Source organism: Peromyscus californicus, unplaced genomic scaffold (genome assembly GCF_007827085.1).
Source record: "Peromyscus californicus insignis strain IS unplaced genomic scaffold, ASM782708v3 Scaffold_20__1_contigs__length_68692818, whole genome shotgun sequence".
NCBI classification, from domain to species: Eukaryota; Metazoa; Chordata; class Mammalia; order Rodentia; family Cricetidae; genus Peromyscus; species Peromyscus californicus.
Window position 1 is genome coordinate 64,895,432 of NW_026294503.1, and position 12,904 is coordinate 64,908,335.

Genomic DNA, 12,904 nt, shown 5'->3' on the forward strand with positions numbered 1-12,904 from the left:
GGAGCTTCTGTTGGTGGTGTGTTACAGGTGGGGCTGTTGGCAGGAGCCTGGTCACTGTGTGAGTCGTAATATTTTCCTTCGCATCTTTGGCTTGGTTATGATCAGCACCTGAATGAAGTACAGGAAACACCCGTCAGAACCTCAGAGTTGTTGCTTGCATTGTTATCTTTGCTATTGTAGGATAAGGAGTGTGTGTGTGTGTGTGTGTGTGTGTGTGTGTGTGTGTGTGTGTGTGTGCACACGCGCGCACGTGTGTGTTTATATGTGTGCGTGTGTGTTCCCTCAAGTGAAATTGTAGGAAAGCAGTAGATGTCTCTGGTTATTAGAGATTTGAACCCCTGCAGGTGACAGTAGGCATTCCAGTTGTAGAAATATGCAGAACGCCCTCTAGCACAGTGGTTCTCAGCCTGGGGGTTGCGACTCTTTGGGGGACTGAACAACCCTTTCACAGGGGTCACATATCAGATATCCTGCACATCAGATACTTACATTATGATTCATAACAGTAATAAAATTACATTTAGGAACTAGTAGCAAAATAATTTTATGGTTGGAGGTCACCACAACATGAGGTACTGTATTTAAGGGTGTATTTTTTTTTTCTCTTTGCTCTTTGGGGGCCTGCCACCCAGCTCCCAAATAACTACACAGAGACTTATTCTCTCTCATGAATGCCTGACCTTAGCTTGGCTTATTTCTAGCCAGCTTTTCTTAAATTATCCCATCTACCTCTTGCCTCTGGGCTTTTATCTTTCTCTATTCTGTATATTTTTCTTTACTTCTTACTCCATAGCTGGTTGTGTGGCTGAGTGGCTGGCCCCTGGTGTCCTCTTCTCCTCCTCTTCTCGCTCCTCTCTGTCTCTTCTTTTTCTCCTTCTATTTATTCTCTCTGCCTGGCAGCCTCGTCTACTCCTCTCCTGCCTAGCTATTTGCCATTCAGCTCTTTATTAGACCAATCAGGTGTGTAGTCAGGAATTTCTCAGGTCCCTCCTGGCCTGTGTTTGGGACAAGTCTTTTCCACTCTCGTCCCCCAAGTGAACACACAGAGGCTTATATTGATTAAAACTGCTTGGCCATTAGCTCAGGCTCACTACTGACTAGCTCTTACACTTAAACTCAGCCCATTTCTGATAATCTGTATGTCGCCACGTGTTCCGTGCCATTACATGCTGCTCCCTGGACGGCAGGCTGGCATCTCCTGACTCAGCCTTCCTATTCCCAGAATTCTCCTTGTCTGCTTATCCCGCCTATACTTCCTGCCTGGCAACTGGCCAATCAGTGTTTTATTAAACCGGTGCACAAAAGCATTATCCCACAGCACAGGTGCTTTGGGCAGGCAAAGTAACAGCTTCACAGAGTTAAACAAATGCAACACATCTTTGTACCATTAAACAAATATTCCACAGCATAAATGAATGTAACACATCTTCAACTAATATTCCACAACAAAATGGTTGCAGCATTAGTAAGGTTGAGAACTACTGATCTAGCAGCTAATCCAAAATTGTATTTGCTTAATGATGGCACATAAGTATCTAAATTATGAGTCATTTGTTATAATTCCAAGACAGCTTAGTTATATTTCTTTTTTTCTCTTTCATATTTTTTATATAAGCCATTCACCTTTTATTGGACATTGATTCGTAGGGTATGAAGATTCAGATATAGGCAAATTCTTCCTGAGTTGGAGCTGGGTAGGCATTTATGCTCATACATGCAGTGTCCTTCATACTGACCCTCTTCAGTAGCACTTAAATCGCCACCCATGTTTGAGTTCCTTGTAAGAAATGCAGTAGCTGCCACAGCCATGTTAAGTCCCATGATGCTGCCCTTGTTATTGGATTTGATCCTGATTGTACATGTGCAGCTCCCAAATGTTTAGTACCGGCATCACACCCTACTCAGTGCATTTCTTGAGTTAACTTCTTTTGCCTTTAGTGTGTTTACTCTGTGCTAGGAATCCATGAAGGAAGGCCCTCTATATGAATTAGCTCTTTTAATAGTGTGTGGATTCTCTTAACACATTTTGCAGCTGGAGAAACTGAAGCTTAGAGAGGCAGAGACCCACACACAAGACATGGCATGTGTGTACACCTGCACTCCTGTATTCTCACATACACATGCACACACAATTCAAAACCAAACAAAATGCCCCCCTTCTTGTCCTGTCCTCTTAGCAGAATATTAGACAGTGGTTGTCGATTTAGACCCCAGTGGCTGTCAGCTCTCTTACAGTCCATGTACAGGTAACAGGTCATCTGCATGACCTGTGCTGTTCTCTCTACCCGCTCTTTGTTGCTCGTCAGAGGAAGAAGTACCATTAAAGTCCCCCAGTGTTTCAGCCTTTTAAACGCCTGGACAAACACAGAAAGTACTACATTTGTTTCATACAGTGAGCTAAAAAGACTGTGGCTTCTCAGAGGTGACTGGCCCAAGGCTGCCAGCTCCCTTAGGACATTTACACGCCATTAAGGACTCACAGATCTAGGGTATATACCACCAATCCAGCAGAGGCTGGGAGGCCCCTGGACTAACCATTGAACCACGTGCTTCATTGGGATGACCCTATCGGAGTCTCAAAGTTCTTAGCGCACCTCATCCAGTGTGTTATTACATCATTAATTATAGAATTTCTTGATGTCTCTATTCTGGAAGAGACTGTAAACTTCGTGAGTGTGATTAAATTCTGGGGCAATGTCCCCAGCTAAAGTAATACTTGGCACTTAGGAGGTTCTTAGTATTTGCAGGCTGTATTAGTCAGCGTTTCAACCTCTATTTCATAGTGCTTTCTAGTTAAGATATGCATTTGTCCATCTTTAGGGGACACCCCACCCCCCGTAGCCCATAGACTCCTCATTCCTGTGGAGACTTACTGAAGGACTGAGGAGACTCATTCTTCCCTTCTGACAGCCTGCCTCTGCCCGCACTCTTCCTGTAAACTGTTAACTGGGCCACTGGCGATGGAGCTGGCAACGTTCATATTTCAGCACTTGCTTTACACTTGGGGCTGCATCCGTCATTCTTTCTCCTCTCCTTTCCTTCTGTCCTTTCCTGGCTTCCTTGCTTCTGAGTCCATCTTCCCCCACTCCAGTTTACCCCAGGATTTCTTCCCTCCTCTCCTCTCACACAGAATTCTTTCTGGGTGATATCATTCACACCACACTTCAGCTGCCACCTCCTACGCTGATGGTTGCTAAAATCTCTATATTCATGCTGGCTCTCATCTGCTGCCCACTGGATATCCTCTTTTGCCTTTGACTTGCTACATGCTAGCAATGCCAGACAATGATCATGTGATCTTCCTCCCTTCCAATGAGGGAACTGAGGCAGAGTATAGCCTAGGATCAAAAGAACTAGTTTATATCAGAACTGAAATGAAAACCTAAGTCTCCTGATGCGTGGATCCCCACACTACAAACCCTGCCAAACACTGAAATGGGCTTCCTGTGGCATTGGCAAGCCTTTCCCGCCCTGAGACGGCCCTTATCTCCGCTCTCGCATGTGCTGGCGGTGCGTGCGGTGCGTGCGGTGCTCTCCTCCGGTGGTGTCTTCCCTCTCTCTGCACCTTGGTCTTCAGAGGTGTGAGTTGGCGACGTTCTTCAGCTCTTTACAGAAGCTCCTCCTTTGTGTCTGTACTTCAGAGGACATGCTTGGTTTTGATCAGCTCATTTCATCTCGCCTGTTGATGCAGCATGCCTGTTGATGCATGCATTGCTTAGTGTGGCTTTGTTGGTTGTTACAGATCTTTAAAAACTGTGCCAGTGGATGGGGAGTAAAAGCAGAGCACTCGCCTACACTGCATGGATCACTGCAGTGAAATGGTTTTCCCACTTTCTGAGAAAATTAAAGATGACTGTCTGAGAGATGAGGCAGCCATAGAGAAAATGACCCTTTATCTTGACATCCACAGTTATGTGCATCGAGTCCTCTGTGCCGTGTATGATGGCACCGTGTACATTCACATGTGCACATGCTGACAGATCTCCCTCACTTCCCTCTTCTGTGAGAAGCTGGTTTCCTCTCGTCGTCTGCCAGCATCTGAAGCTACTGATTTTGTTGACTTTCAGTGGCCAGAGTAGCACCTCGCAGACACCAGGCACCCTCTTTCCTCTTCTAATGTTTTCTTTTCTTTCTTTTTTCTTTTTTTGTTGGTTTGGTTTGGTTTGGTTTTTCAAGACAGGGTTTCTCTGTGAAACAGTCCTGGCTGTCCTGGAACTCACTCTGTAGGCCAGGCTGGCCTTGAATTCACAGAGATCCGCCTGCCTCTGCCTCCTGGGTGCTGGGATTAAAGGCGTGCGCCACCACCGCCCGGCCTAATATTGTTTTCAAACGTTTTACTATAGTCATTGGGGGGATGGGTGTGCCAACAGCAGCACTTGGAGGTCAGAGGTCATGTTCAGAAGTCCGATCTCTCCTTCTACACTGGATTGCAGGGATGGAACTCATGTTGCAGGCTTGTGCATGAGGTACTGTTACCTGCTAAGCGTTCTCACCAGCCCCTCTTCTTTCAAAAAGATGGAGCCAGAGAACTGTGGAGCCACAATGCTCAACTGTAGAGCAGGTGCCTAAAAAGATCCAGTCAACCTAGAATTTTCTAAATGAACCTTTAAATATAAAGGTATATTAGGACTTCTGGGTGGGGTAGGGCTGGGGTGTGTCAACTAAAACTAATTGAGTGTATGCTAAGTGCCAGTGACTTTCGTATCATTCTCTTAAAGTCCCACCAGAAGCACCCGGGGAGGAGCTATTCGGTTTTACTCCCTCTGCAGCCTGTTTGCTCAGTGGCCTTAGGAGCAGGTGAATGGCAAGAGTCTAAGGGGTGTGTGTGTGTGGGGGGGGCTGCTTCTCCACAGCCTGTGCTTTCTCCTCTGCCCGCCATTCCTCCTGCTCCTTTTCACAGTCGGCCATTTGTAGAGCACAATTCTGTGCAGGCAGTTTGTCTAAGTGGACAAAGGAACATACATACCCTTTGCATCAGCGAGATTAATTTAGCCAGCTGCATAATGATGTAATCACACGTAGAGTTAGTTCAGCTTCTCAGTGTCTTAAGTGTTTCACTTGGTTGCCTTTCATTTGTTTGAACTTGTATGATGCCTTTAGTAAAATACCATTTGTAAGAAGTCATATATTTGACCTAGAAAGCTGAGCTGTGGAGCCAAAACTGTCCTATGATTGGAGTTTTAGGAGAGTGCAGTGGGGCTTACTTCTAGTTCTTACACAGAAATGTCTAGTCCCTCTTCTAATGAGGTGAGAGGACATCCACTGAGAATGGAAAGTTGAACATCTTCATTTCTTTCAAAAATTGTTGTGTAAAGTTAACAAGGTTGATTTAAAAAAAAGAAATTAGTTACCATAATAAGTTCTAAGGACAGCCATCAATGGTGCACAAAGAAACCCTCTCTCAAAAAACCAACCAACAACCAACCACCCAACCAAACAGAAACCCAAAAAACAATAACAACAAAAAAACAAACTGATTTGAAAATTATTAGATAAGTGAAGATTCTCATCTTCTAACTTTTGTTAGACAAGATCTCACGCTAGCTCAAGCTGGCTTGGAATTCACTACAGATTATAATAGCTTCATAATTAAGAAAGAACTTCATTTCTTTCTTAATTATGAAAACTTTGCCTTTTCAACACAAATTTATTTCACTTACATGTAGAAAGAGACACAAAAAGTGTTAGAAGTAAATCAGTAATTTTAAGGTTTTAAAACAATTGTGTGTATTGTGAGCACGGTCACTTCTGCCCTCCACCTTTATCTGGGTTCCTGGGCACTAACTCAGGCTTCCACAGCAATGCCTGGCCTGGTGAGCCACTGTGCTGCCCCAAACAGTGTATTTAGTTCATTAGAATCCTCATAGACATTCACAGTTCATATGCACCAAGAAACAGCAGGGAAAGGCTTTAGGTTTGAGGGGCAAAGCCAAAGTTGGTTTGTATTCTCGTGAGCCTGTCTCAGGACAGAGGATGTTTGAAGATGTTTGGCTGCTGTACGGAATACACTGAGTATCTGTTTTCATTTTAGGACTGTGAGATGGCTGGGTGGGTAACTGCCACAATACTTGATGACCTAAGTTTGATTCCCGGGACCCACAGGGTAAGAGGGAGAGCTGTCCCCTATCTTTAGGTGCATGCCATGGTGTGCATACTCCCTTATAAGCTCTCACATGTGCGTATGCCACACACAAGCACACACACACTAAATGCATGTACAGTTAACTAAAGAATCTTCATTCGAAGGAAACATAAAACTTAATAAAAATAATTTCTTAGGTATCACGTAGCTTTTCTGCCTTTTTCAGGTCAGCTTCCGGATGGGCCTCATTGGCATTCTCAGTGGTATTTCTCTCTTTTCCTCTGTGTGGATTTGTGAACATTTCTTTGTGTCTGAATTGTTACAACTTATGTTGGACTCCGCAGCCGTCCTAACGTCCTAAAGTCCTTCCCGACCTAAAATCTCCCTGTAACGGGTTGAATAAGTGGGGAAAAGGTATCAGTTTGAAGATAACTTTTTTTTCTTATAACTTTTCTTTTTTTAGGTTTGGCAGTAAGTGGGCATGAAACTAACACAGGCTGAGTTTTGCCCCAATGCTGAACTTGAAGTGGCTGCTGCCATCTTGCTACCACCTCTAGCAATTTTTCATTTTTATTTATTTTTAATGATTTTTTTTAATTTAGTGTGCATTGGTGTCTTGTCTGCATGCATGTCTGTGTGAGGGTGTCAACTCAACTTCACAGCAGCATCAGAGTGTCTTCTCCACCTCGCTGAGGCAGAATTTTGAAGGTGACTAGACTGTTTAAGTTACATGGGTCTCAGCCTGCTCCTGGCCGACTGGTTGTTTTTATGACCCTGGACTTCCTTCCGTAGCCAGCTGCTGCAGACCTTTGGACAGGTGTTCTCTGATAAGCATACGTGTGGGTGGAAAACGCGTTATCTTAGTGGCAGGGAGAAGCCCATCTCTGTATTTGCTTAGTTCTCAAAAACTCCACGCTGGAGAGACGGCTCAGTGAGTAAAGGTGCTCGCCCCAAGCCTGATGGCCTGAGCTCCATCCCTGGAACCCAGCATGAGGGTGGGGAGAATGATTCCACAAAGCTGGTTTCTCTCCCTCCCACCACACACACAGGGGAGGGGCAGAGAGAGGATTAAAAAGAGAATAAATCTTTAAGAAAACAAATCATCAAGGCTGGGATTGTAGGGCAGTGGTAGAGTGTTTGCCTAGCATGCGTGGAGCCCTTCACTGGTCTGCGGCACCTGCAGCGGCCTGAGGGACAACTGTGCAGCGGGCAGTGAAAGGCGGTCAAGTCGGAAAAGCCTGCCGCTGCTGTAGGAAAAGCCTGCCGCTGCTGTAGGAAAAAAGCGCTCCTGTAGTGCGGCAGCAGCGCAGTCTGAGCACCTCGTCAGGGGAGAGTGAGGGGAGAGTTCTGAGCCTGCTGGGCAGGACACAGACGTGGAAGGACGGGCATGATGGAGTGGCATGTGCGTCTGCATCTCCCTGGCTTCCTCCACAGCCGAGGCTCCATGGTGTGCGTCTGTCCCTTCCTCCCCAGGTTGTACAAGTGCTTTTCTGGTCACTTTTATTGTTGTTGTTTTGTTGTTTTAGACAAAGTCTCACTCTGTAGACCAGGCTGGCCTTGAACTCACAGAGGCCCGCCTGCCTCTGCCTCCTGAGTGCTGGGATTACAGGCGTGGCTGTAAACTTCTTTGGGTTCCTTTCCTGAGGCCTTTCAGCTCCTGCTGAAGTAAAGACTTCTTTCTCTTCCCTTCCAGCTCTCCACCCAACTGCACATGTCTCTGATTTATTGTCCTCGCTGCTTCTGTTTCACCAATTCCTCCAGTCTCTGGTTCAGCAAGTGCGCATTGTACCAGGCTGCGGGCGGGCCACTTGTTGAACAAGACAATCCCTGCCTTCAAGTGCAGTCTAGTGGGAGCCAGAGGTGTAAACAGGTCATTGAAACACCAGTGTGTGCTAAGTGCTCCCACACAAGTGTGCACAGGGTTGCAGGAGATGAGCCCGAGGAGGAACAGGAACCGTGGTAGAAGACAAGCCTCAGAGGAGCCGGTTGTAAAGAACTTTACAGTCAGAAAAGAGATTTTTAGGAGCCAACATCACAGTCTTCACATGCTTATGGCCACTCTTGTTTCTTCCGGGTCTCCTTAATGTCTTTGCTCAATTCTAAATCTAACAGAGCTCATTGGCATGGCAGCATTAGACTCTCTTGATTGACCCTTTCAAAACCTGAGACAATCAGTGTTGATGGATGTCCAGCTGCCGAATCCAAGTTTGTCCCAGATTATTTACTGACCATGAGTGATGGAGACTGTGAGTATGGAAGAAAGCCCTTTAGAGGCCAGTCACTAGCAGGGATGGCTGTTGGCAGTGCCCCACCCCTACACCAGAGGAGGTTGTGAGTGGGAAGGAACTGAGTGGTCTCTTACTTTACAGTGAAAACAGTTTCCTGTTTGCAGTGAAGGTTTCCTGTGTAGCAGGATCCTCTTCCTCTGTTCACTGTGCGAATTCTTTGAGCTTACCTGAATTCTTGAATTGGCCAATGGGAAGAGTCTTGGTTTTTGGTTTTGACTTTTACTGTTTTATTAGAGAAGTGGATGAATCTTGTGATTTAGTTTGCACAGTTCAGTGTGTACTTCAAATGAAAATTTAAAATTTCTTGAAATAATGGGTTTGTTGTAGAAGATTAGGACATGAAACTGCTGCGTTAGTTTGAGGCAGAGCACTGGCAGTGTGCATGAGGCCCTGGGGTCCAGTCCCAGCTCTGCAGAGATGAACACAGAAGAGAGACAGTCACAGTTTCAGTATACACATGTGTGCTTAAAGACATTGTTGTTCCAACAGTTGACTACACTGTGCAAAGTGTAATACAGCTTGTTCTTTTCCCATTAGATAATTTGGCTGTTTCATACTAGCAAATATACATATATGGTTGTTCCTGTTTTTGTCATTTAAAAAATGGTGTGTGTGTGTGTGTGTGTGTGTGTGTGTGTGTGCGCGCGCGCGCGCAGGTCAGAGGGCAGCATGCGGGTGTTTGTCCTCCTCCTGTGAGCACCAGGGATTGAATTGGGGTCATCAGTTTGACAGCAGGTGCTTTATCCCCTGAGCTATCTCACTAGTCCTCACTCCATCTTCAAAATATAAATAAATCAAGATTTTAAAATTCTGTGTCTGTGTGGGTGTGCACACATGTGTGCACATACCCCAGGGGCATAGGATTCCCCTGGAGCTGGAGTTACATGCATATGGATTTTGAGAGCTCTACAGTTATCTACAAGAGTAGAAAACTTAATGATTGAGCTGTCTCTCCAGCCCGCCTCATTCTTTATTAGTGGAAAAAAGATTTGTTTGTTTTTGAGATGGGAACTTGATATATAGCCCTTGCCAGCTTAAAACTCAGCAAGTAGATCAGGCTGGCTTTGAACTTGCAGTAATCCTCTACCTCTGCCTCCCAGTACTTAGATGATAGGTGTGCACTGCTGTATCTGGCTTATGGGGGAAATGAGATGGTATAAATCAAAATCCTGTCCATTGCAGAGTATACCAGTTGTCTAGAGAGGCCTGTGTTGTGTGGCTGTCCTGTTCATTGCAGAGTATACCAGTTGTCTAGAGAGGCCTGTTCATGCAGAGTATACCAGTTGTCTAGAGAGGCCTGTGTTGTGTGGCTGTCCTGTCCATGCGTGTGTACCAGTCGCTTGTTCCCACGTGCTCACAGCTTCTCATTCTCCACCTGAGACAAAAACGCCCCACCTCCACCTCAGGGCCTCGCTGCTGCTGACTGAAAGTCACTGAGAAGCAGCTGGCTTGTTTGCAGGTTTCTCACCACAAGAATGGGGCACTCTTTCCCTGTTTTTTTTTTGTTTGTACACATATAAATACAATATTGGATACATTCATAGAAGTGAAGTTGTTAAATCAGAATTTTTATAGAAGTTGTCAGATAACTTAGAAAATGTAACTTAGTTTTATCAGTATCCTGATCATTCCAAATCCATGGTTTTGAATTCTAGGTCTGTATGCACCCTGTTGATGGGCATCTCCGTGTGTCCCACAGACACGCACGATTCAGCTCCTGTGTCTTTGTCCCGTCAGAAATGTAGCTACTATTTCACTGTCAGCAGGTATTCATCTGGTTGCTAAGGAATCTAACCCAGTCTTCCTCCTCTCTCGTGGCTCATCCTCACATTCTCTCTAATCCATTTGTTTCTTTTCAAACCTTTATCCCTGTAGTGGGCTGGGGCAGCTAGCCTTGCTGTCGGTCTTCAGGAAGCTTCCTTCCCCTCCCCATTTGTCCAGTCTAGTACACTGACGCTAGCCAGCTGCAGCAGACGTGCATCACCCTGGATTTCAGCTTTCTGTCATCAATCTCTCCCTCATCCGTTGGTGTATAAACAGTAAATGTTAAAAACACGAATGCTTAGAGCCACGTGTGGTGGTGCCCATCTAGTATGTGAGCACTCAGGAGGCTGAGGCAGGAAGATTGTGAATTTGAAGCTAGCCCATGTCATATAGCAAGCGTCTGTCTCAAAGTTGAAAACAACCCAGGGCTGGAGAGAATGCTCTGTGGTTAGGAGCTCTGGCTATGCAACATGGGAACTGGGGTCCTATCCTGATGCTCATTCCTGTAAATGCCCAGAGCCTTCGGGATCCAACAGCTTCCTGGCTTCTGTGTGCACACACGAATAAAATATAAGTCTTTAGAAAAATACTAGAAAGTTGTATGCTCAAATTACCTTTTATGCTACTTAAAGACTTCTTTCTGTTTTTATGCATTGAGTTATATGTAAAACTTCATTTTAAATAAATCTTTCTCTGATTAAAAAATTCACTGTATTAATTTTTTTAGAAAACTCTCTTGTGCTGTGTGTTTTCACTACCTGTATTTCTTGCCACAGCTTTTAAGCATTTATCTTCCCTGGAATGCCTTTGGGGCCTGTGTGGTCCCTCTCCCTCTCAGCCTGCTCACTGCCCATCCTCCTGTTCTTTGGAGTGCAAGCAGTATTTGTATTTATCAGCTCCTTCTATTGTATCTGTATGTGTGTGTACTTCATTTGTATGTTTTATTTAACCTTGTAGAAAAGAACAACCATGTATATAAATAACAAATTAGTGAACCAAGGAGAGGGTGTGTGGGAGTTCCAGCCGCAGGTTCCGACCCAAGTGTTAGCAGAAGGGCCTTGTAAATCCCCTTTTGCATGTCAGGTGCCTGTGTGCCATTCCATTTGGAGTGAGGGTGCTGAGGGATGCCAGGAGTCTCTGTCACTGTACGTAGCAAGGTGCTGTGCAAGGCTGACGAGGGACAAGCCTGTGGGAAGTCACATTTTACAAAGGCTTGTCAAAGAACCAGAGGTTTTAAACTCCATTCTGTATGTGGGACTCTGCAGCACTCTGTAATTAATTTTCTTTTTACAGAGAACAACCACAAAATAAGGAGAATGCATAACCTATTTCTGTTTCTTGCTGTTTTAGGGGACATCACCCAGAAAGGATATGAAAAGAAGAGGGCCAGACTCCTATCTCCGTACAGCCCACAGACCCAAGGTGAGAAGTGCTTTCAGTATTCTTATGCCAAAGACATACTGTCGTAGGAGATGGCTGTCATCTGTTTGCCCTGCCTCCGCCTTCTCGTGAGGGAAGAGAAACAGGCAGGAGCAGAGGAAAGCTTCTCAGCTGGGCACTTTAAAGACACCTGAGGTCACTACATAATTTGCCTAGTGTAGTGCAAATTCTAATTGGTCTTAATAATGAAAACCCAGAGTCAGATATCAGGGTGAAGGCTGAAAGATCAGAGAAGCAGAGCAGCAGCCACTAGAGACTTCTTACCTCTAGAAAGGGCCAAGCTCCTGTCTCTACCCCGCCTTATCACTTCCTCTCTCCGCCCAGCCATATCACTTCCTGTTTCCTCCTCCCAAGTGCTGGGATTAAAGGTGTGTGCCACCACTGCCTGGCCTCTAGTGGCTACTAGCTCTGAACTCTGATCTCCAGGCAAGCTTTGTTTTGTTAGAGCACAAACAAAATATCACCACGGCTTAGAGTTTGGATGGTGGGGTGTGAGTGACTGAGACGATTCAATGACAGGAAATTCCAGGCTGTGGAAAACTGCATTTTATATATGCACACATACGGATGTATGTGTATATAAAAGCAGTTTGAGCAGATGCAGATTTTGGTAGTGATAGAGAAGGACACGGAAAGCAAGGCAGGGAGAGAAGACAGATGCCTATTACAGGGTGTGCCACTGCTGGGGGACAGAAGATGTGGAGGCACGACCCCAAACTCCTGAGGTCAGTCTTCCTCGTTTCTACTTCTGTAAGAAACTGCCAGGTTCCTTACCATCAGAAAGTTCAGAGCCCCTTTGAGCTTCCCTCCGGCTGCCTGTCCTTGCCTCCGAGGTGTCAGATGTCTGTCTGTATATTATGGTCGGAGAGCAGCTGGTGGGAGCTGGTGCCCTCCTTCCTGAGGGTTGAACTCGGCTGTCAGTGTGGATGGCGAGCGCTTTCACTTGGCGGCCGTCATGCCATCCCAGCATCAGGTTTATATTTGATTTTTCCAAAGCAGTTTACTCATTCAGTCATTCTGTGTGCATGAATGTTTTGTGTGCTTGAGTGTGTGTGCACCACCACATGTGCCTGGTGCCCAGGGAAGTCAGCAGAGGGCTTCAGATCCCCTGAGTTACAAACTCTTGCGAGCCACCATGTGGGTGCTGGAAATCACATCCAGGTCCTCTGTAAGAGTGCAAGATCCACATGCTCCCTTAGCCTCAGATCCAGCCCTCCAGCCCCAAGAGGTGGTTGTTGTTTTTTTTTTTTTTAAGTCAAGGACTCACTAAGTGGCCTTGGCTGGCCTGGGCACCACCACTACTACTACTACTACTACTACTACTACTACT

At 45.6% G+C, this 12,904-nt stretch overlaps 1 protein-coding gene across 6 annotated transcripts in view; it reads left to right on the forward strand.

Moving 5' to 3' along the window:
• Dip2b (disco interacting protein 2 homolog B) overlaps positions 1-12,904 on the forward strand; it is a 205,921-nt gene that overhangs the window by 73,561 nt on the left and 119,456 nt on the right. For 5 of the 6 annotated variants that reach the window (XM_052748954.1, XM_052748955.1, XM_052748959.1 and 2 more), the window contains exon 2: positions 11,485-11,556. In XM_052748954.1, coding sequence (XP_052604914.1) covers positions 11,485-11,556 — 72 coding nt within the window. Of the gene's footprint in view, positions 1-7,465; positions 7,556-11,484; positions 11,557-12,904 lie in introns of those variants that run through there. The other variant, XM_052748956.1, reaches the window with a different exon arrangement.